We start from the raw sequence: 26962 nt of genomic DNA, 5'->3' as shown, positions 1-26962 counted from the left end.
TAAAATATGGCCTAGAAATTGTAGGATCTGTCTAAAAATAGACTTACTTTAAAAACAAATACTTAACTAAACTGAAATAAATCACGAAATTTGTACATATGAAGTTTTTCCCCGTTTGAGCGAAACGAATTTCAAATAATGTTGCTGTTTCTAGCCATGCTATTATTGTAATTAATGATATTATGTTTTTTGTACTAACTTTAAAATTTACATCTTTTATATTGGCAGAAAAGTTTGGATATTTTTCCTTTTCAAGAAATTACAAATGTTATTAACATCCTTTAGATGACATCTGAATTCCATTGCTCAATCAAGTCCGTTATAATGCTAATCAGGTCCGGCAAAGCGTGCCTCTCTTCTAAATAGCTCACTTTGTACTCTTCCCAATAGCTTCTGATCTAGGGATGCCTTCGGTATGTGTATATCCCACAAAGCAAGGAGTCCTCTTAGATTGACCTAGAGCCTCAATTAAATAATCGATGCTGATTGGAAGGGATTACTAAATGCAAAGCTGGGAGGTTCATACAATTCCTCCTATAAGCATAGTATTCTCAAAGGTATTCGTTAAGATTGAAATCCATTTTAAGCAATGTGATCTAAGATTTGAAGTATTGTTTTCAATTTCCTATGATATGACATTTTTGACAATGAATTTAAATCCCACTTTTCTTTAATATATTTAATGAATCGTAATTAAAAAAACTTGAATATTCTTAAGAAAACTTGCATATTCTTAAAAAAATTTAATATAGGAAATATGCAAAATTGAAATTGGAACATCATTGATTTTCAATAAGTGATAGATAATTTAGTAGATGATAAGTAAAAGAAAATATTGTCACTAGCGAGAAATTTAATGCAAATTCTCAGAAATTTTATTCAGTTTTTTGCAAGAAAAAGCATGATTTTTAGGAATTTTTTTAAGCTGATTTATTCTGATATTGAGTAAGTGAATATTTATTAGAATTTTTTTTGAATACAATAACATTTATTACCTAAAAGATTGTATGGCTTGTAATATTTGGCAAATTTTATTGTTTTTGACTTTTTTGGACGTTTTGAATGTATTTATCATGTGAAAATTGTATAATTAAAGAAAAAAACCCACTGATTAATACATATTTTAGCAACTTTAAATGTTAAAAAAATTAGAATACAAAAGTTTATAATATCTTTAACGTAAATAAAATAAACATGCACAAAATAATCATTTGAAAAGCCTTAGTGATCTCATTAAATATTAAAGCCTCATAAGCCTAAAAATCATCATGGATAAATTTTCATTTAATTTGTCTTAAACAGAGTCAGCTTCAAATCTATTATAACAAATGCTGTCGGGACGGAGACCCCTCTCCTCCTTGAAACCTTTTAAAGTAATGGAATAAGATCATACAACTTAATTTTGCAACTCTAAAATTTATATTGTATACTATTTTGAATTGTGCATACTATCAGAATATAAATATTGTATACTATTTTGAATTGTGCATACTATCAGAATATAAATATTGTATTGCTTGTATTGAGTTTTGACAGAAATATATATATTTTGAAACAATTCTTAATTCTAGTTGTTGTAAGTACACATGAATATGATTTTTCTGCACATTTCTACATTATTTCTATTTTATCAAATGCGTAATGATTATATTCAAATGAAGATCATGGTGTTGGAATTCATATTTCTTGGAATTATTACAAAAATTGAGTTTTCTTTGCAGTTCAGTCCTTTCAGGATACAGATAAAACAGGAAAATAATATGAATTGAGTTTGTTCTAATATTGTTAGATCCTATAGAGGTTATTTTTCTGCCTTCCTCAAAAGAAGTAACACTTATCCTTATGCACCTGATGCAAAAATTAATTTAAAAAAAATGATTGACCAAATTTGACCAATATTCAAATGATTTTAAAAGTAAAATAAATTTTACTTTGGATATAAATTTGGCTCGAAGGTGAGTGCAATGTAATACAGGCATATTCTTTAAGTAGCAATGAAACGATAACAATAGCATAAATTACAAATCGCAGTAAACTTCTTATAGATAATGACAGAAAGAAAACAATTTGAATATAATATACTAGGAGTTTTCCTTTCTTTTTTTACGTATGTAATAATGAACTGAAGGATTTTCCTTGACCAGACTGATAAAATCCGTGCAATAATAGATTTCTCTACGATGTAACTATTCTTTATGTTCATATTCAGTTTGTTTACTGTTGCACGTAATAGAGGCATTGAGAACTGATTAAAGGGTATACCTGAATAAGATGAAAAACGAAATAAATTCAGAAAATTTTACATGTGGCATGCCGTGATATAGAGCGTATATTAGTTATTACGAATTTGCTAATTTCACAAGGCTTATTTGATTTTTTACAGAAAATTTCCATAAGACTATGAAAAGTGATCCATGGCTATTATAACTTCATGCGAAAAACGTCACTCCCTTTGGTTTCTTTTTTTATTAAGCTGAAGATTTTTTTCTACTGATTTTACAAGAAAGTTATAATCTTTGCAATAATTTTGAATTGCACCATATATAAAATTTTAGAACTGGTTCAAAATACAGTTCTGTATGAACAGAAATAAAAATTTACAATTTTTCAATTTGGAAAAAAAGTTATAATCAATTTAAAGGATTATTGCTGTATAATTTTATGAGTTAAATGAATATTTCTCTTTCAATAAGAATATTTAAAAAAATACGCCATTATTTCAAAGAATAAAGGTTTGCAGACTCCGGTAAATACGAAAAACAAAATCACACTTTATCTAATCTAAAATTCCTTGAAAAATTTAAAAGTAATTTAAAGTGAATGGCAGTGTCTTCAGTATCAAAGTAATTTCCTCTTTTAATCTTTATCCAGAAAGTATTTTGACTAGTATAGAGGAAATTAAAAAAAAAAAAAATATTTAGAAATGACATATTTTGTTGGCTTAAAGTCAATATATTACGAAATATAAGTTAACAATGGAACGCAATTCTTATATTGCTATTACACTGCTTGTTAAAATTGTTATAAGTTGTAAAGGCTTGTGAAACGATGTACTTTTTCAGTTTTTAAGAATGTATGAATTTAAATTAGATGAGTAATACTGTCATAGATATAGTTATTATGATCGATTTGCAATAAGAATACACAACTGAATGAATTCTTGCTTTTTCTATTTCGTTTTTTTAATTTGTATTCTAATTGTATCAATCTCATGTAAAAATTTAATAATAATTAGAAACTGTGTTTTTAGAGATACAGAGAAAAAGTGAATCAAGGTATAGTAATGTTGAACAAATAAATGGAAGTAAATAAAAGAAAGAAATTAAATATAGGAAATTATTTCAAAAAATATGACCACATTTGATCAAAATTATGAAAAAGAATGTGTGAAAATCTTATATAAACTTCGAAATATTTCATCAATATCTGGACGAGATAAAAGGATAAATAATAAATTGTGATATTCGGATTCAAGTATAGAACAGTTTGTTTATATTTTTATACGAGAATTCGTAAAAGATTATTTATTTTTAAAAATTTATAAATTTTATTCTTTTTATTCACTATTTATTTTTTACCTTGAAACTGTTATTAACTGAAATATAAAACATACGAAAAAAGAAATGTTTTTTACAATTTTATGATTCCATAAGATATTTTTTGCATATGTTTTAAAAAATAATTAAAAGACTAATATGGAGCTTCGAAAAAGTCTTAAAAAGGTTATTTAGAAAAATAACACATAAATTTTAAAAGAGTTAGATATGCATAGCTCGTAATACTTTTCTTAAAAGATTTTAAGCTTATTTTATCCATAAGTGTAGTTGTTATACTTTATAATTTCATTGATATTGTATTTTAACTTAAAATTGAATCTACTTTCAGAGTTTATGTTAATAATTAATATCACATTGATGTTCATGGGATAATTTTATAAATTATAAATTTTAAATACATTGTCTCCTCACAAAATATCCTTTTTTAATGAATATATCCTCGAGAAAATGTTTTAGTGGTCTCAACAAGGAATGGGAAGGCTGCGCACGGAGAATAAATTAGGAATATTTTCCATTAAATATACATTTTTCTTATGTCAATTTTTTATATAATATATAGCATTCAAAAATTTTGCTTGAATCAATTCAGGAAAATTTAATTCATTCCTTTAATGCTAAATTCCATTTTTAAATAAGTTCAACAAACAAAGTAAAGCTTCCATTTTTGTTTTTTCAGAAATATTAAATTATTTTTTACATTGTTAAAAAGTAATATAATAAAGGAAATCTATTTTTAGAAAAATCAGTACGATATTTTTAAATCTGCTCCCAGAATTGTAATTTGAGATAGAAATTCAAGGAAAAGCCATTTTGCAAACGAAATACGCCTCCATCGTTTACGAAAATTGAGGCAGTCAGTTAAACTACTTCCATTTTCTACAAACGATCATTCGGAAACAATGCTTATATTGTTTTCATGCTCTTATTTCGATTTCAGTCGAAAAATGCCATAAAAAGTACCCCAAAAGGGACAAATATTGAGTGGTCCTTTTGTTCCATTACTCAAACTACAACCTTTCGTAAAATTCCGATGGAACCCGACACTACCATCTGTCAGACGAGTACGACTATTTTCTCTTCATCTCACTTCGTTTCAAAGGTTTAGAGAAGAACGTGAAAAGAAAGGGGAGACTAAATCGTAAAAATGTACAAAAACATTTATTTTTGCTATGACACTTAAAAGTAGTTGCTCAGGAAAAACGTCAATAATACGATGAATGCTTTAAAATTGTTTTCGATTTTCTTCATAACACTGTGACTTTGACTGCTGATTCTTCTAAAACAGACGATTCGAAATTGCATTCTAAAACTTCTATTTCTCCTTCGGCATTAGCTAGATGAAAGCTGTCTCTCTTTCGTAGCAACCTGAAAAGGAAGGCAAAATGATAGAATGAAATATTTATGAAATAAATATAATCCGTTATTGAAATTAATTTTTTAAAGCATTTCATTTGGTTTCCAAGCCATATATCATGAATGAATGGATAATAAATTCTAGGATGCATGATAAATTATTGAATTATATATTTTTAATCTATATATATATATTACTTTCATTTAGAAACACATTTCATTTTCATTTTGTCAGGAATAAATTTGACAAGAAAGTTGAGAGTAATTTGTATATATAATGATATATATATAAATGATATATTTTGATATATCTATATTATATGATATATTATAATGATATATATAATGATATTATAATGATATATTATATGATATATTATAATGATATATATAATGATATTATAATGATATATTATAATGATATATATAATGATATTATAATGATATATTATATGATATATTATATGATATATTATAATGATATATATAATGATATTATAATGATATATTATATGATATATTATAATGATATATATAATGATATTATAATGATATATATAATGATATTATAATGATATATTATATGATATATTATAATGATATATATAATGATATTATATGATATATTATATGATATATTATAATGATATATATAATGATATTATAATGATATATTATATGATATATTATAATGATATATTATATGATATATTATATGATATATTATAATGATATATATAATGATATTATAATGATATATTATATGATATATATAATGATATTATAATGATATATTATATGATATATATAATGATATTATAATGATATATATAATGATATTATAATGATATATTATATGATATATTTGTTTCTATAAAAAGAAATTTGCTCAACTTCGACAGCGTTCCAGTAATTTTATTAAGTATTTTAATTCAATTTAAGCTTACTGCGAATTATATGACAAATGGAAATTTGAAAGATAATTTAATTTACGGTGAAGTAATTTGTATATTTTTATGTCATTTTTTACAAATGTATCTTGTAGATTTCATGCTAATAATTTGGAAAGAAGTTTGTTATGGAGAGTTTTCAGAAACTAATCAATGTATTATAATGATTTTTCTAAACCCAAAATTATTGAAATTTTAACACTGATATCCATAAAGGCATGATTGTCTTTCAATGTTTTATTTTTTAATCGTAATTATTCTCTATGTATAAAAGGTGTTCTAAAAGTAAATACCAATTTCGTGAAATTGAATGCTTCTTAAATAAATTCGATTTATACAGGGTAGTCCCGAATTCATGGTACAAACTTTAAAAGTAGGTACAGGATAATGTAACAATTATTTATTGTATAGGAATGTACGGGTGCAAGTGACTTGGTGAGGCGCAAACAAAAAAATAAGAGACGAAAGTAAAGACAAAGTGTTTATTGAAAGCGTCGCTGACAAGTGTAATGTTACAATAACTGTTTAAAATTGCGTCCGCCAGTAGCGATACAAGCTTGACAGCGTCGGTGGAGCGATTGGCGTACGCTCTCAATAATGACAGGTAATTCACGCACACGTGCAGCCGCTTCGGATATTCGAGCAACGAGATCCTTATCTGAGTCAAGTGCAGTCGCATAAGCAAGATTCTTCAGATGTCTCCATAAAAAGTTATAGAGACTCGATGAATCGGGAGTTCGGAATGACCAATGGATTGGTCCACCGCGCCCAATCCTTCGCGCTCCAAACGTGGCATTCAGGTAAGTGCGCACATCAGTGTTGAAGTGGGATGCCGTCCCATCATGCTGAAACCACATGCGGTTACGAATGGTGATCGGAACACCCTGGTAACACATGTTCCAGAAAAAGAAGATAAAATTCGGCATTAAGTCCCGTCGTAGTAAGTATGGGCCAATGAAAAATTCGTTGACAATACCAGCCCACATATTCACACAGTATCACTGTTGATGCGCATGTGGTCGCGTTGCATGTGGATTCTCGGTAGCCCACACATGGGAATTGTGTGCATTAAAGACACCCTCGCGTGTAAACGTCGCCTCATCTGTAAATAGCACAGGAGCTATGAAGTCTGGCTGCAGCGCACATTGCTGTACCACCGACTGGGAGAAGTTCAGGCGGAGAGGATAATCTGTCGGATTTAAAGCTTGTACTCGCTGAAAATGGAAAGTGTGTAAGCGATTTTCGTTTAACACTCTACAAACGGTCTGATGACTCACACTTACGTGATGATCAACAGCTCTTGTACTTGACTCGGGTCTATCAGCCATAGTGCTTTCTTCCAGGCTTCGTCAACCAGTTTCATGCTTGGTGACGTGTAACGAACCTATTTCACGAAGTTGACAATGTAACCGCTGAAAAATTCTGTGATCCGGCATTTGTAGATCAGGAAACTGCGCTTGCATTCATAGCGCAGCTCTGCCGTTATAATTTGCACGGCCGTGCATATCTGCTTTTTCGACATACGATATGTCTCCTATCGTAGATGTCAGCACAAATGCGAATGGCGCTTTCCCCTACTGAGATGCATCATATTGAACGGCGGCTAGACATCTACTGCTCTCTAGCGGCAACGCAACCAACCGATAACTAGATTTCTCTTTTCTTTTATATCCCTGTTTGTGCCTCACCGCGTCATTTGTGTCCATATATTTTTATACAATAAATGATTGTTACAATATCCTGTATCTACCCTTTAATTTTGTACCATTAAATCAGGACAACCCTGAATTTAAAGGGTGCTATTAGTATATAAAATTATATTTTTGCTTAGGTAAGTTGTTTCAAAATTTTTATTTTGTTTAACTAAAATTTTTAAAAAATTCTTGAAAGTTAAAAGAGAATTTTTTAGGTTTGAGTTTTCAATAACAACTGTGATTGAAATAACCCCCTCTATGTATATCCAGTTTTCAAATTTTACCTCAGCAATACGAACTTGATTTTCGAACATTTGATAAGTTATATCTTGAAAATCTAAATGAATGCATTCTTCATTAAACTAACGATAGCTTTTTTTATAACTTCACTTCATTTATTTTTTTTTACGATATACCTTTGTCTGTTTGAAGCCCAATGTAAAGAAATCCATAGAGCCAAATCGAGAGAATACTGTGGAGATACCGAGACTGACGCTTTCTGAGGTCAGTTCATAAATTTGGAAATTATTGATACGAATATGTTTGTATTGTAGTTCTTTTACCAAGAAGTTTAGAGTTGTCCCGAAATTACAATTCAGTAACCATCTGATCATATATAGTCAAAACAAGGATTTATTTAAATTTTGAGTTCCTTAAGTTATTTAGTCTTATCACGATATAGTCATAAATCGTCGATTTTATTCTTTTATTTTGAATGTCTTATTAAAATATAGCTAGTTTAGAAATTTAATTAAAAATGAATACTAATATTAATATTAGATTGACAAACAAGGGCTATTTATCACCGAAAATAAAAGTATGAAATTTAAATTTTCCGTCCACTTATGATGAAAATGAAGTTTCTTTAAGTTAATTTTGTGGCTTTCCTGATAGATGACACCAATGTTAAAAAAGAGCTGATTGAAAGATCTACTAAATCTTTACTGCAAACTAATTTTACTCTGAAAGAAATGTTTTGAAGGTAATTGTGTCATATTCTTAGTTGTTGATTCTTTAGAAGTATGGTTTATTTGATTGTAAAATTTTCATGCTCTGATTCTTTGCGATATTTATGGAAATCAGTGATCAATCAATCAATCATTCTCACATTTAATTTAAAAAAAGTTTTGTTATTTTGATTATTTTAAACTGTTTGGTAATTAGTATGGTAATCTTAAAATGCATTACTTTGAAAATATGAAAATAAAAATGTTTACACAGAATAATGAAAATACAAGAATAACATATATTTCACGACGCATTCAAACATAACTCTATCAGCTTAAAACACACACTGATATCTCTATATATTTAAAAGCCCAGTATTTTAATTTCAAAATTTAAGTGATGCTAATATTTAACATGAATACCTGGATCTAATTAATATATAATTAGATATAAATTACAGGTATTTATGCTAATTTTACACAAAACGACTGCCAATATTTTGCAATTTATAGGAAATTTAGTTTACATTAATTTCAGATGATTATATAGACACATAATGCTTTAAAGTCACATGAATATTTATTGGGAAATGTTTCCTCTAATTAGTAACTAATGATTTTCAATTCAGAATTAATGCAGCAAGATTATAATAATCAGGTTCGTTAAAATGCATTATTGGTATAATAAATGTCATTTTATAAATAGTTAATGCTTTGCTTTAATGTCTTGAATATTTTAAATTGCATGTCCTTTATGTAAGATATACAGCTATACAGATTAAAGTAAAATTATAATCGATTCCTATTATTAATTCAGAAACTAATTAATAAATTTTTCAATTCAAAATCCTATAATAAATTTCAATATACATATACAAAGGAACATTTACGAATATGAATATACGCGAATGACATGAATATATATAGTCATTTCGTAGATTAGCAATAAGCTAATCTACGAAATGACTATATATATTCCATATAAGCCACAGGTTTTAGTTTGAATGAGCATTTATTATATAAACAGTATAAAGAAACAACTTTAATTTGATGCAATATAAAGAAGAGAGTTAAACAGGTTGGTAAAAAGAAATCTGTTGAGATTTTTCAGTTCAGAAAAATCTGAAAATGTAATTGCTTATTCACAAATATTGCATCTTGAATTATTTTGAGCTATATGATGGTGATGATAACTGGAAAACTAATCATATAATACATTAATTACAATCGTTTGTGAAAATAAAATGGATTCTTGCGAATTTATAGTTATAAGATAAAAAAAAAAATGTACGTGCCATCTAGCAACAAGCAACAAGGTGTATTTTTATGTACTTTGCGATTTTGCTGCTTTTTTCTTATTTGGCGAGAGATGTATTTAGAATTCTCTTCTTTTTGGAGAATTTGGCTCATGACTTAAACTTTCAAAGAGTACATTAAAATTAGGCAGATTTATATTCACGTGATGCCTGTCCTGCACATTCCTTTCCCATTCCCCAATTTTTAATTTTCTTTTTTTGCTAGAAAAGAATTATCATCTTATTTAGTAGTGTGAAACAATATATAATTGGTTAATGTATGCGATGCAGTTACTTAGCGTAACCACAAAAAATCACAGATGGAGTATGGTTTAAAAATTCGTTGGGCATGGTTTATTTGATTTTCCTTATTCTTGACTACATTAAATACTCTACATAAACTTCTAGGAGTTGTTAATTACATTTTGGATATGAATTTATATGTAATATACCTTTAAAAATTTCCATTAAAGATTACTGCGTTCAAAATATATTTAACTATAGACTAAAGAATACAGTTAAATTCAGTTTATTTAATGTTTTTCTTGGAAAAAAACTTCCTGTTCCTGTTGAACTAAGTGTTTTTTTTGCCATTGTACAAAGATAAATATTGATTACAAGCCTCTTCTTGCCATTGTCTTCTGTGCCATTGTCACTGCTCTTTTCGACACTTGAAAATCGTTGTTCCAACTAATTCTTCATCCAAGAAGAATTTCATAGAGAATTTTATTAAGGAAATAAGCTGGTCATGGAAGAATGGGATAGTGGGTTTTCTATAGATAAATATATATTAGATAGAAATTGTAAAATTTTGCTTTATGATAAAGTTCACATTATATGGCATTCCCACTGAGAAGAACTATTCTAGGTCATTAATCACGAATTATGTTCATGCTCTATATTTATGTGAACTGTAGGGACTTTTTTCTGACTAGTCATTTTGTATGTATTTGTTACAATAGAAGAAGAAGAAGCTTAATCATTTCAGTAATAAATGGCATAATGATTTTATAATTGAAAAAAAATCAGGGGTATGTCTTATTATTATGTGGGTTATGTTTAGATATCTTTAATCTCAAATGCTGTTTATGAGTTCTAAAGATTATTTTTCATTTTTTAACACGAACTACATAAAGAAAAATTCCTATAATGGCCAGAAAATTCAATCTCAAGATATTGTTGAAGTTCCTCGTCATCCAAAAGTCACATGAAATGATTTTTGAAACCATATCACATTGTCTGTCCGTGTTTGTTGACCTATATTTGAAAATACATTATAATAATTTTGAAACGCTTATCTCTCAAAAACTGATGCTTGTCATGAAGAAGGGCCGCGGTGGCCTGGTGGTAAGGTCTCGGTTCGTGAGCTGTAGGCCAAACATTCGTGTCAAGGCCAAACGTTCTCCCTCCTGGTGTGGCGTGGTGTGGAGAGGGGGGTGCCAGCTCAGGTGTCGCCCTCGTCATCTGACGGCGGTTCAAAATTATGAGGTCCGTCCCAAAATAGCCCTTGCGTTGCTTGAAAGCGGACGTTAATATAACTAACCTAACCTAACTTGTCATGAAGCCTTTAAGCAACATTTATATAACCTTTAAAAATATGCTTGCCAGTCTGTTCATTCATCTATAGGTGAAATGAATAATTGAAAAAGAAATAATCCTAAAATTTGAAATTTTTATCCTGTTTTATCACCATTTTATAGCCATAGATATATATTGCATTTCGGATCCTGCCTTTCATTGAATAGATTATCAATATAATAATTCAGACACTCGAAGCTCTAAACTCATAAACTTTGCACCACAAACGAACCCATTATATTATTTCAAAATATATATTCGATTCTATTCAATATGCATCTAAGTTAGACACAAAGGACCCCTATTGAGAAGTATATGGTATATTGGAAAAGGAAATATTCGCTCTGATTTCAAGATATAGATCATGCTAAATTTGTGTTAAAAAATAAATTATTAATTTTTGATATCTATTATTCCTAAAATATCAGAAGAAATAAAAAAATATTAAAAAAGAAATTTATTAAAAAAAAATATCTTCAAATTTAATGTATTTTTAATGAACGATTCTTTATTTATTCTGTCATCTCATTTGTTTGACTTCTTTATATAAAGACTATAATAACATCATTTCTTAATTAAATATCAATTCTTACTTTCTTTTTTCTTGCACTTAGCTTAAACTTAAAAAAAAAAAAAAAGAAATCTCAGGTGCCTACATCTTAAAGCTTTACGAGTGTATTATTCCAAACTTACCATATAAGTGAAGTTTAGAGATAGCAAAACAAGAACAAGTATTAAAATATGCATTTGACAAATATCAGGTAAGCAATAAATTATTCCTATGGAGGATCAAAGGTCCTAAACAAATGTTATCCATAATAGTTAATGAATATAAATGAGCTCTTATGAAACTTTTCTCAGAAGCAATCAATATAATGAACTATAGATGAGAAGATATCAATAGGAATAATGAAAGACTGAAATCAGGTAGCTTAAGAAAATTGGACCCACGCATTCTTTCCTATAAGATACATTCTTTGTAGCTGGGATATAATTCCTATTGATCAAAGAAATAAAAACATACTTCAGTGCAATTATTCCTCTTTCATCTTTTCATTACAAAGTATGGTTTGTAACGGCTTTACCAGAATAATGAAGAGAATCGGTTATGAATTTTTAGACTCCCTTTCCATCGATTTAATCAAAAATTTCATGCATACCTGCAGTTTAATATCAAGACAGTGCATAAAATTTTATTATGATAGTAGTTACTGTTTTTAATTATGTATGTATATCGGAATATAATTTTCGTAAAAAGATCTATTACTAAAATGAACTGATATTGCATGTTGAGTTTAAGAGATGCAAGAGTAATCACATTAGGATAACCACCTGCCTAACTTTGCTACATGGCTAGACTGAATCACAGTAACTGCTACAACAGTAAATTGAGACTGAAATCCAAAAGGCCAAAAGCCATTTGTTGAAGTTATGTTCCTATATTGGAGTGGAGGTAACACGACCTTGCAACATTCATTTATAGCTAGGTTGAGAATTACCTGATTTATATAACAATTGAGTATCTATTGACTCCCATAATACTCTCACTCCGTTGGATAGCCGCATTTACGTTAGTTCGGAATTAACAGATAGTCAGTAGTGTAAGAAAATAGTATCTAGCTTTTAAACATTACAGTGCGAATATTGAAAAGTAACATTCTAAACAATAGCATTTACTAAAATAAAGTGTTCTAAGAGATTGCAAACTGAAATTCATTTTCTCTATAGACGTTTAAACAAAATTCAAAGAACTTTTGAGAATCTTCTATATAAATAAATAAAAATAAAAACTTCCTAAAATTTTTGAGAAAAACTGACATAAATCAATAAAGAAAAATTTATCCACTGAACAGACATTGAACACGCAAATAGCAAAACACGCGAAGCAGTTTTAAATAACAAGCCTCATTAACAAAAAAAGGAAAGATAAGTTTGAATAATTATAATGTCTGCAAGTTTCAGACATTTGAGACTTCATTCCGTGAGACTCCAGACGTTTGACTTCCCACTCAGTTTCATGTCTACGTAGATATGTCTGCGTTTATTGCGGAGGCTGGAAAAATTATGCGATACTATTCTTAGAGGCATTTTCAGATTTACTTTGCAAAATAATTCCGTCTTATAACATCAGAGAGAAAATGCAGAAGTTATGTCAAATGGGAAATGTTATGAGAAGAAAACAAATGAATTTCGAATTCATAGTTTGAAGCATCGTAGAAACTAATGTTATTAATGACGTCATTGCATTTTAATTGGTACTCTGTGATTGGTAATTTTAATATCATACAATAGACAGGAAGAGCTCCAAAGGGATATTTTAATGAAAGGAACAATGGAAATTCTGAATAGGAATTATTGACCAAAGAAGTGTAAAATCTGAAGAAAACAAAATTGGTTTTAATTTCATTACAAAAATTAAAAGCAAAATTAAAAATTTGTGGAAAATTAATTTTGAAATCAATACTAAAATTAGAGAAAAATCTCTAAGGAATCCAAATTAGTATCAGTGGAAATTTTATTCTTGAATTTTAATTTGTTATAAGGATGTCTTTCATGTGTATTATTCCAAATGTACTTCGTAATTAAAATTGCAATGAACGTAAAAATGTAAATTAATTTCTGATAAAAAATTTATGCATTTTTTTTTGTTTAGCACTAACTCTTCCAAAACAAATTTACAAAATTTGATGTTTCTCTCTTCAAAGATTTACTTTATGGAATACTCTTTTCTGAATATTACGATTTTCATTTCCAATTTATTTATAGAATATTTATCAGCCTAAAAACATTATAAAGTGAAAATGTTCCTTTCTTTTGGAAAACTGATTGTAGCGATTGGTATTCATTGGTTAGGTGCACTAATTCTCTAATCTTTGTGGCAAAATTTGTTGCAGCCCTGAAGTGCCATGTCTTGAATTTTTGGCTAATTCTTTGGAGTTGGTGCAGAAGTTTATTCATATTTATATATGTGACATCGTATGTCCTCATAGGGATATGAGGAATTCTGATCAGTGATCATGGCCTCATAGTTCTCATTTCAAAAATGCTCAATCTTTCGAATGTAATACTTTTCTAAAATCTTATTATGATCTAATCCTGTAAGACATTGCTGAGGGCATAAATGAAATGATTGCCAGTTAAATTCGATCAATGTTTCTTAAGTTAAATTATAAAATGAGCATTGTTTTATAATGTCGTAAGTGTGAAACATGTCTTGTAGTCCTCTGAGAAATTTAAAAGATATCGTTGCTGTGACGTCAATAAGGACAAACCGAACAATTTTTTTGTGATTTAAGGTATTGGTTCTCACAATATTTACCATTTTTTAGTTCTCATTTTTTAGGGGCTGGAGCTCTTTCTAAAATATGTTTTTAGTTCCCTCACAAAATGTTTGGGGAAGCATGTGCAGATACTAATGATAGTAGCATGTCGATACTAGTTATAAACACATGCTTTTTGAAAAGGATTTCTAAATACAAGTGGAAAATTATTATATTTTATATAATATGGTTTATAAAAAATAAGCAATGAAAAAATTACATATATAATTTTGCTATCCAAATTAAAAGTTTGAAAGGGAAAGGATATATTACAATTTATAATTCTAAGGGAAACACACCATTAAAAACAATAATGCAACTATTTAATCATACAGATAAAATGTATGATTATATACAAAGTAATGCATTTAAAGGGAACTATATATTCGCTAAATAACCAAAACAAGAAATGTGTATATAAATATAAAATTAATAGTGACACATTAAAATTAGGAATTAAATGACTAAAATTATAAAAAAAAACTATGTAAATTATTTATATAAATTTGTCGATATAATTAGATTCTGAAATGCTGAGTTTACAATTACAGAAGTAAAAATCGAGAAAATATTATGCATCGAATTAGCAATCGTTTTCTTTGATGATACTGATGCAACTTTAAAAGCAGATGAAAAGGTTTTCCAATATGCAGGTTAAATTCGATGAAATGATACATATTTCACATTCAGATATAATCCTGAGATATGAAGAAATGAAATTTGTTGCGAATACTCATAGTAATGAGAAAGAGACCATACTGTAGAATTCAGTCTAAATCACTTGAAGAGCTGAATATTAGTTTAAAAATTAAATATTTACTTCTATTATATAGTTTTAACATGTACATTCAGGTTCCAATTAGAATTTTTAGGTTATGTTTTTTCTGATAAATATACATATTCTTTTTAAAATATACATATAATTTTTATAAAATTATATTATATGTATATAATAATGTAATATTATAATATATATAATAATATTATATATTATAATATAATTTTTATAAAATATACATATTCTTTTTTTTTTATTCTTTTGTAAATTTCCTTTTAACTTACATTTTAAACATGAAATATTATATTATATGCGTCATGTTATTTGTTTTTCATTTATATCTTCAACTCTTTGCTTAAATTGTTGCATTAATTTATGACATATTTATTTTTGCGGCTAATTAAACTGTTTTTTTTTAGGTTTTTCATTGTATTTGGATCATTATCCGTTGTATTTTATTTTATTAATCCTACAGTAATTAAAATTTTAAAGTATTTTGTTTTTCATATGTCTTATATTTAGAAATATTTCCTTCTCAAGATTGCAAAAAAGTATTACTGTAAATGTCATTTTATATATGCAGTCAATGCGGCTTTAATTATAGCAATTTATATTTTCGCGTCTTCCAACAGAACTCTCTTAGCTATTAGAACGAGAAGTTCACTGTAGATTTCTTAAATAATGTGTTTTCTGCATAAACTAATAATTCTGCTCCTTGAATTTGATAAAAACTATCCTAGCCATATATATCTTATTTCATCAGAGTTATACTTCATATTATATTTCAGGAGTAATTTGCAAATAGGTTGTTGTGCATTAACCGAGAAAAACGATTCTGATAGAAATAATGTTTAGGATAGTACGTTTTTTTTTATCTTAGAAATATTTTTTTATTTATTTTTAATTGCAATCAAGATGCTTCTACAGTTTCATCTTTATAATATGATTTTTCAAGTTACCTAAATATACTGGTGATATTTTGATTAAAGCTAATTCAAAATTATTTCAGAATCACCTTTTCATTTATCATCTAATCTCGTTTCCCATTGAATCTTTAACACTTAAATAAAAGATGTTTCCCTTTAAGATATTTAAGAGAATATCGTCAGAAATATATGTATAAAGCTTCAGATTTTTCCCGAAATAAGATTCAAACTTGGCAGTTTTTAAAACACAACTCTGAAAGAGTTTTTGGCTTCTGTCAATTAATTATATTTTAATGAGTTTTTAATGAACAATTACTTTCGTATTTTATTTTGGAATGAGTTGCATTGACTTCAGACAGGAAGCAAATGAGCCTAAACGCTCAGATATTCCCATTAGTGTAGAAAAGATTCGGAATTATTCCTTTTTATTCTTTTTAAATTATTATTTTCTTATGATTGATATATGAATATGAAAAATGGAAATGAGAAAAATGATTAAAGCTATCCTTTCCAAAGTTCAAAAGCTATTACAATAAAAAATGGTTCCATTATTTGATTATAATTTTTTTTATTTTATTTTTAAATAAATATTAGGAATGAAAATAATTAATAATACTTGCAATATGTAGTTTTTATAAAGTAAATGTTTTTTTTTGAGAAATCCCAAAAGCACTAATGGAAGAGAGTATTTATTAAAAGCTATTAAACAGGTATTTTTATTATAAGAGCTAATGTGAATTGATTCAGAACTTAAATCTATCGTAAATTAGTTTAAAACATGTTAAAAGATCACAAAAAGTACAGTTTTGAAGAATTTATTTGAGAAAAAAATGTTACTTCCAGAGGCATAATATATTTTTTATAGATATCCGTTATTTATTCAAACCTGAAATGTTAATAATTTCAAAATAATTAAGATGCCTGTTTGGTTATCTCTAAAAAATATTGTTCCACAATTGAACTGCAAAATCATAATTTCTTTTACATCTCTTTGTCATTTACCTTTGCCGATACGAGGCACATTCAGTACACCTCAATCAATTACAACCAGAATCTCGAATACGGGGTATGGAACTGAGATTTGCGAAATCGACATCATATTTTACTGAAAGATCCTATGTGTATACAAGCCACTTTAAATACGGAAAGAAGTTCTTAGTGCTTGTTTTTTTAAAAGCGCCCAATTTGGTGATTTTCCGAATACGTCAAGAAAGCCAAGATAATGAGTTTATTTGGAGAATTTTAGATAACGTTAATAGATCGCCAAGCAACGTTATATATATATAAGATGCCAAGAATTCGCCAGCAAAGTTGCATTCCCAGGTTTAATAAGTGATTTTCAGATTGTATCGAAATTTCCAACGCCGTTTCGAGATTTATCTCAGGAATCGCAAATATAAACGAATACCAATACATCTTTGTCCTTGAAAATTGGAAAAAAATTATTGTGGATTGAGTGTTAAATCAATCATTTGAAAAGGTTTTACAAGGGAAAAGGTGACCACAAAATAAGGTCACATAGCTTCAAAATGTGATATTTAAATAAAAAATTAAACTGAACTGAATCAATGTTGTAAAATCTATGCGATATAAATAATAATACAATACGAATTAAATAAATGCAAATTCAAAATAAAAAAAATGGTATCTATGTGTATCAAAACTTAAAAGCCTATAAAGAATTACCACATGCAATTTTAAGACACATAAATGCTAAATAACATTTTTCAATGAAAATTTTGGCAATATTATTTTTAATCAAATATAAGATATACTTATTAACAATCCTATTCACTATTCATTTACTTTTATTAACTAACAAACAATGTTTTAAGACTACAATAACGACCACTAGAGCAGATAATTTGAAAAATGTATTTCCTTAGAACACGAGAGAAGGCTTTTATAATTTGTTTATGTCGTAAAATAAATTATAATGAGGATATTTTTTCAGAAATCACTTTTTCTGAGATAGTAAAATCTCCATATAATCGAAAAGAAATAAGTGTAGACAAAATATTAAAGTATCAGAAAAGTACAACTTTATCAAAACTTCAAGATTTATTATTAGAGAGAGATGTAAAAACATCCTAATATTTTTCTCTCAATTTCACTTTTATTTTTTAAAAATCAAATCTGAATTTACACCACTCTGTTGAAGCATAAATTATAATTATGACGAAATGTGACGTAAGGTTAAGCAAAATATTAGTGAAATATAAAATGGTTTTAAAAGCTTAAATATTTCTTTTCAAAAATAAGGAACACAAGACTTCTTTCGCCAGTTTTTATGCATGGTACACTGAATAAGTGTTTCAGATCACGGCTATCCTATTTGTAGATGCTGGCTGAAAACATCCAGATTGTTTCGGAGCCTAGGATGTATATTTCATTGCCTCGCCAACTCAAAAAGACGTGATAGAACTTTAAATTTGTGACAGGATAATAGAAATATGCTATTGTGTGTTTCTATATGGTAAGACAATAGAGATACTCAGTATCGGCTATCTTTAAGTAACATTTACTGAAACTCTGGGATTTCTTTTGACTTTGTGACTCTATTTTGTAAATAAGAAGAATAGAATAACAAAATCTATCGTAGCCTGTATATGCCATTGATATTTTTTAAAAACTATGCGGAACGTTTTTTGAAGTGTCATACAAATTCTATGAAATGCCAGTATTGGATTATAAGTTGTAAAATTGGTTCGTTTTTATTATTTTATGGCACAAAAGACATATGATATATTTACTGTTCAAAAATTAAAATTTTGTTTGATTTAATACACATTATAGTAAAATACAAAACAAATTGCTAGTTTTCTAGAATTGCAAACATATTATTGAAGTATGAAGAATTGAAAGTAGAAGTATCAAATATAAATTAAAACTATTTCAACAATGTGGTAAAGAATGGCTATAAATAAATATAATTAATAAGCTTTATAGAAGAATAATATATCTAAAATACATGAATGTATTTTCATAATTAAGTAAAATATTATGGTCATTAATTTTAGAAGAAAATGCATTTCATTAAAAGAAATAAATTGACATTATGTCTCCAGTAATATATCGTCATTTTAAAGAATATATTGCCATAAAAGATAGAGGCAAATGTTCAAAAGAAGTGTCTTTTGAAGTGCATGTGAAATTTTAAACTATTTCTTTCCATAGCTGTTGTATAAGGTACAGCAGATGCATGATAATTTATTTTGGTATTTTCGTCCCAATGGTGATGGCTTAAAATTTTTATAAAGAAAACTCTTTGTCACATAGTTATTTCGTGTACTTTATTAAACTAAAAATATAATTAATTTATTTAGAAAGGTATTAACGAAATTTAATTAATTTATTTGTATTATATTTTTTAACAATGTTATTTATTTGTTGTGTTTTTAACTTTCCTTTCTGTTTTAAAGGTACACTAGTATTTTTAGCATACTTGAAGAGTGTTTTTCTTTGTTACTTTAGAATTCTAAGATTAGAAAGACATGCAAAGGAATTGCAATAAATGAATTACAATAATTAAGACGAGACCATACGAGATTCATTTCTAATGGACGATTCATTTTATAATATAAAATCACTTGGATTGAAAATCTTGGGAATTTGTCAATGAGACAATGATCAAAAGCTATTTGTGTACAGTTAAGGAACTGTTCATAATGTCTATAGGTTAACTAATAGCGAAATTAAATCTTCTGGTATTATTTAACCTCTTCGTCGTCCGTAAGCGTCTAGTGCGTTTAAGTGAAACTTCAGTAGGTCGGCCGTAACAAGCTTCAAGCGTTCTTATAGATTTTAAAACTCTTTGTAAATGTTTGCTTGTTTGAGTTTTTATTTTATTTGTTCTAATGAAGCAAAAAAAAAAAAATCACGGACAGGAGAGGACGGCAAACGGGTTAATAATGATTTATGCGCATAACATCAATATAATAATTATTATTATAGCAAGCACAGAATAAATCATTGCTGATTATCAAAAGATTTTATAGAAATCGTGGTAAATATATCTAATTTATATTATATCATTTGAAGGAATTGGTCCCGTGAGTGGTGTCACAAAGTGTAAATTAGATAATTATCAATTTATATGAAATAAAGTGGTATCATGAGGAGAATAAGGAGAAGTTTGACTATATATTATAAAATATTCCTTGAGTCTGAAGGCTTTCAGTTTCCTAAACAGATTGTATTCTAAGAAATTTGGGATAAAGTAATGATATTTTCAAGAATAACTTATCGCTCGAGAAACACACTAAAAATGCAAAACCTTCACTTGGCTTCCTCAGTTTCAGAGAAATTATGAACTATCCTAAAGTTTATCTATTTTATCAGTGGTAAAGGTGGTATCATTGTAAAATCATGGTTTGTCAAAATCTCAAACAATACTTAATAAATACTAAATTAAACATAAATGAATATTAATAATCATATAAAACATCTAAATTTGAAATTAAAAAAGCATTATTTATGAGAAATAAAACAATCATTTTCTGTCAACAATTTAAAACTATTTGCAAACAAACAAATAACTGAATAAAGCAGTATACTAAGAAATTTTATTAAATTTCATTTTAGTTTTTATCATTTTTAAAAGCAATTCTTATGCATAAGATTTGTTTTGTTTTATGTTTCGAAATGAGACAATTGCAATTACTCTAGAAATGTAATTATATTTAATGCAACATCGATCACATTCCAGACCTAACTATTTTCTTTATTCTTATTCGTACTTTAAATAGTCTACTACTAAATACTTTAAGAAAAAAATTCTTTCTTTAAATAAAGGTTTCATAATTGCACGCTGATGCTATGTATTAAATTTTTTTATACAACCTTAAACTGAACTATGGCTGAAGTACCTTCAAATACTATCTCTAGTTAGAAAAAAGTTTTTACATGATTTAAAATTTCTAGATAATGAGGATACATAATTATTCTTTCTAATTATGAAGTAAATTTATCTAATAATTGCTAGGATATTAAAGAATACTTCACCATAATTTTCCCTTCAGAGAATTCTTAATGATTTCAATTACTTCAACTTTTAGAAAAAAAATGACCCCATAAACATTCTAGGGCGGATATGGTTACAGGGAAACGAGGTAAAATCAAAGTCGAGAAGCCACCTTGGGAACATAATTATTGGAGAACTTAAATTTAGTATCTGAAATTGAAAAATATTAAAAAAAAATAACACAAAAGAACAGTGTAATAATTTGATAAATAATTTCCGAATAATTTTCAAGTTGAAATAAACAAAAAAATATGTATATGTAGATACATTACATTAGTGTTTGTATTATTCACATAATCCCCTTTCCAAAATATAGGTTTTATAGTTAATAGTTTGTAGTTAAATTTCTACTTTTACAGTATTCCCCTCTTTTATTGTCTTGTATGTGTAATGTAGAGGAACTAGAGTAATCGCCAAAATATTCGAATTCGAAATTTTGGATGAATCTCAACTTTCAAACCTACCTTATTTCGAAAAAATACATTTTTTTGAAAAATGTCTGTCTGTATGTGGCAAAGATAACTAAAAAACACTTTGAGCTAGACAAACGAAATTTGGTATACAGTCTTTACACCAAATTTGTAGATTTCTATAAAGTTTTGAAAAAAAAAATCCTTTCAGCGGAAGTCTCTGTCCATCTGTTCAAACATAAGTTAACACGATAACTACAAAACAAAGAGAACTAGATAGATGAAATTCGGTACTAGGAATTAACATCTATACTATAGATAAACCTACAATTTTGTGCTAAATCTAACAAGAAGTTGACAGTCTGTCCATCTGTACTATCAGAAACATGCAAATATGACACTCAAAAACACAATGACTTAAATGTATTATATTTGATATGTAATTTTATGACAAATGTTGTTTATTATGTATGTTATTTTATGCATGTTGCTTTAGGCCAAATTTTTGTTTCAATTGATTTGGAAAAACATATCTAAATCTCAAACTCAATTTTCGAACAATATTAACCACATTCCATGAATTATTCTTCAAAAAGTTTGCCAAGGATTACACGATAAATTCAATAAAATTGCTAAATTCATTAATATTTTGTAATTATCGTATACCAATAGCATTCAAGACGTTTTTCTGGAATAACACCTTTAGTAAAGTGTATGCTAAAAAATTTGAGGAAATTTGACACCCACTAAATGAAAATATAATGCGATACGTTAAGATTACGTCTAGTATTTTGTCGCATATTCAAATAATTTCAAGAGGTGCAATACCACATATTAACCCTTTCTTTTGTAACTGGAGAAATACTTTTAAATCAAAAATTCAATTTCTATTTGCGTATCAGTGTCATCACTGAAACTAAGATTTTTTCACTTATATATCAAAATGTGGTAATTTTTAAGATACGCGGTTACCATTTAGGATATATTTATAAGATTAGGAATATTAGATTTTAAGATTTTATCTGTACAATTACCTTTAAGGCAAGATAAATTTCATTAAGATAGAGATTCATTTTTTATTATCGTCCAGTATACGAATTTTATATTTTAAAAAGTTTTTGGAAACAAACGCGTAACCTAATTCAGGTTTTTATAAATGCACTCTGATGTTCCGTATTATAAATTTTTTCATACATTGTTAAACTAAACCTCTTCTGAAGTACTTTAAACTATCCTCTTTTATAAGTTAAAAAAAAGCACTCCTTACATGGTTTAAATTTGCGAAGTAATGAGAATACATAATTACTCCCTCTAATTAGAAAGTGGGATTTATTTAATAATTACTATAGATTAAAGAATACTTCGCCATTATTTTTACTTAAGAAGAGTCTCTAGGACTTTACTTACTCCATTTTTACCGAGACATATCCCTATTAACATTCAGAGGCGAATACGGTTAAGGGAGAAATAGCAAACGAGAAAAAAATTAGCAGCGAAGTCAACACTTAGGAGCTTATTCACGTTCGGGTAAATGATATTTGATTCTTGAATAGAAATTCCATGAAATGATTCTATCGTTTGCAACCTTTCATTTCCTTGTTTCGACTTTGTTTTCTCCAAACATGGGATACTCATTCTTTCCTCATTATTTGATCAAATAAAAGTGATGGTAGGGATTTTGGAATGTTTCTTTCTTTTTAAGGAATAACAACGTTGTCTTGGAAAAACTTACCCCAGGATGGGTGACTGTGGCTTCTTTTCCATGCTTTTTAGAATTCCGTTCTTGTGGTCGGCCCTATTAAAAAGAAGTTAAATTTGTAGGACGATTAAATATAGATATTCAAAATAAAAGTTTGGACTTAATTAACATTAAAAAACAAAGAACAAAGATTTTTGTCCAAAGAAGAACTGCTGATAGTGTACTAAAATAATGATATTCACAAAATTATACTCAGTCTGATATTTTTTTTAAAGTAGGAGTGCTTAGAATATATCATTGAATAAGCATAAGCAGAAGAAGTTAAGAATAAACAGATATACATTTAGGATCAAAGATGTGTATAAAATTTCGACTTATATTTTTTGTAGCAGTACATTTATTGACAGAAAAAAATAAAATATTATTATTTACGTCATTTAAATCCTTTTGAAAGTAAAAATAGAACTAAATTTTATAATGATTCGGAATTTTTTTTATTTAATTATTCTTTGGTATATTGTATAAATTATATTAAAAAAATGTATTGTAAATCGGACTTCAAAATATTATATTTTATTTTATTTTTGCAAAAAACATTTTGTATTAAATGAAGTTTAAGCTTTTCCGCTTCAATTTTATGGGAATTTGCAGAAAATTAAACAGAAACCTAGTACAAAGGATATGGCAGGGTAAGGCTTCCGTTGTAGTATGGATTATATGATGTCGTCCCTGCGTTACCTTAGAAACGGGGGGTGAGGGGGTGAAGTAACTTCTGAGGATAAGAACCCCAGAGCACCTGAGGGCAGAAGTCTGACTTCTAGCTTATATGAAGATGACACTCTCACATTCGCTTTCACAGCCTTTTTTACTCTTTCACACACCTCACAGATAGAACATAGGGTGAAGAACAACCATGCCCGAAACAGGATTCAAACCCGAGATACTCAGATAAGGAGGAAGACGCGCTACCCCTAGGTCAGGACAACGGACAAATGAATTATATGACTTATCAGAAATAAAAGTTAAAAATATTTTGCTGAAGAAGTTTTCAAGAATGCAAGTTACAAAATCAATTAAAAATTTTAGTGAGTGCTTAGTGAGTACTTTAGTGAGTACCTTTGGTGACCACTTGGTCACCAAAGGATGCTAGTATAAAGATATAATTAATTGCCAAAGTAAAAAAATATATATATGTTTCTATTTTATTTCCTGTCAATATTTATGCACGAAATTGGATTTATACATTTTAAGCGATTTTTAATCAGTCAGATGTGAAATTAAACAAAATTTAAAATTGACTAATTAATAAAAAACATTACTGCTTGTAAATAGATATTTTTTAATTAAATTCGCCTAAAAATTATGTAATCAAATAGCATGTTGAAAAATTAGTAGAAACATTGCTAGACTTGATATAATAAGTATATATTTTTTAATTAATTAATTTACCAACTCGTAATTTTTCTCAAAATAAGAAAAATGGACTTGCATTACTTTTTAAAATAAATTACCCATATTATGCTGTATAATAATGTCATTCGTTTGGAAAACAATTATAATGTATTCAGAATGTATTACTGTACTAATATTAGATTCCAATTCTCGTATGATGGCATTCATTATAAAGTTTTTTTTTATCATTTCCTTTGCAAATCATACCTTGTATGCTTTATTTTTATAGTAGTTTCTTCCAATTTTTTAAAACCATCAAATGCGTATTACATGTATTTAATGCAATAGAAGTAGTGTGATTTAAAAATATTTAGAAATATTCATAATATAAATCATTAAAAAAATAGTTAAGAAGAAAAGCCTAGAAAAAGATAACTGATATAATTTAATAATTGATAAAATTTCAATTCCATTTCTTTTTACGTTGAGAAAATATTTAGTTTAGTTTTGTGGTTGATAAATCTAAAAATTAAATTTCTCCCCACATGCACCAAGAGTTTTTAAGGTAAAAAAAAATCAAACTTACTTCTTTGGTCCAGAAGTAAAATAATCCTTCCATTTCCAATATTTGCCAAACATTTCAGCATCATGGAGGGTTTGCAAATTCTTTAGATATCTCGTATCTGGCAATCCTATGCTGAATATTGCGCTTAAAAGCAATAGACTTCCGAAAATACTCATTGGGAGAAATGGGTAATCTTCAGCCTACAAGGCAAAAAAAAAAAAAAAAAAAGATATGACTAATTAAGGGAATGAATTGAGATTTCAGTTAATATCTGTATTGAGGTATGGGATCAAATACCTCATGCTTAATTCTTTATATTTTTGAAATCCATATTTTTTTTCCATTCATTTGTTAACATTTTAGAATAACTTTTTACATACAATTCATTTACTGTTTTATATTGATATGATTTGACCCATTGTTGGACACGGTATAGATAACACCATGGATCTTATGTCAAATAAATCCCAAACAAATCAAATGAAAACAATACAAAGTCAGAAATCTACCATTTGATTGTGAAACTTATATCCACATTATTAAAAAATCTATGAAATGTTTTTTTCTTCAAATTTTCAGGGTAAAAAAATTCCATTTATTTTTAATTTAATATTTTCCATTTTTTAACTTTGAAATTTGATATTTCTTAAGCTGACTGAGCCACCGTAGAAAAATAGAAATTCAATTTAAATAGTAATCAAAATTTCAGTGTAATTAAAATTGAACTAAGAGGCTTAACTCGCTTAAATTGCCAGTATGAGTAGAAAAGAGTTTTTAGAAAATGACCAAAGGTTCTTAAAAACCTCAAGAAGATTGCTATTCAATAAAGCAGATTTTTATTTCAAAAATATTTAATTTAGAAGTATTTTTTAAAGACATAAGAAGAATAGACACATTCATTATTTATTATAATTCTTTTTTAAATATGTGGGTTTACGCTTGAAGCCATAAAGAACATCCGAATAAAATTTTTCAAAACATTTTTGTAATTATTTTGAAAGGTGTAGCATATCTTACAGAAAAACGACATCTTTTCCATGTTTTACACTCAATTTTATTATTAAAAAAAAGGTACACTTATTTTGGAAAGAACTACTTGAAACTTTCAAGGAAATAGAAGAAACTAAAAACTTTTGAGCAAAATAATTTAAGACTGATACTTTTATATTGCAAGTTTATTTTGGAAAAATTTCGATTCATTTCATTTTTCCTATATTACACATTCTTAGAGAATAAAAAAGTCATCCTGTAACAAAAGTAATTTTTTTATTATTATTTCTTTACTTCAAATCTTGGTATTTAATCATGCGAATTCGACAAGTTTAATCTACCGTCTCATTCTGAATTTTTCTTCTATATTTTTAAAAAACGGGACATTTGGCCAGGAAATAACTTTATTTTCAAATTAACTTTGACTTCCTTAAAGTAATTTTATTCAAAAAAAAATGCAATGAAAGTGTAGAATTTTCTTTCGA

At 27.5% G+C, this 26962-nt stretch overlaps 1 protein-coding gene across 1 annotated transcript in view; it reads right to left on the bottom strand.

Annotated features, from left to right (window-relative positions):
- Positions 1 to 4783: 4783 nt before the first annotated feature.
- The window catches only part of LOC129963957 (beta-alanine transporter-like), a 315940-nt gene continuing 293761 nt past the window's right edge, over positions 4784 to 26962 (bottom strand). Inside the window, exons 9-11 of the mRNA XM_056078583.1 lie at positions 25509 to 25687; positions 23564 to 23626; positions 4784 to 4922 (exon numbers count right to left, since the gene is read on the bottom strand). Of these exons, the coding sequence (XP_055934558.1) occupies positions 4802 to 4922; positions 23564 to 23626; positions 25509 to 25687 (363 nt within the window). The 3' untranslated portion in view covers positions 4784 to 4801. The remainder of the gene's footprint in view (positions 4923 to 23563; positions 23627 to 25508; positions 25688 to 26962) is intronic.

The sequence above is a fragment of the Argiope bruennichi genome, chromosome 3 (genome assembly GCF_947563725.1).
Source record: "Argiope bruennichi chromosome 3, qqArgBrue1.1, whole genome shotgun sequence".
NCBI classification, from domain to species: Eukaryota; Metazoa; Arthropoda; class Arachnida; order Araneae; family Araneidae; genus Argiope; species Argiope bruennichi.
Note: the sequence above shows the minus strand (reverse complement) of the source record. Positions and strands in the feature narration are given on the sequence as shown.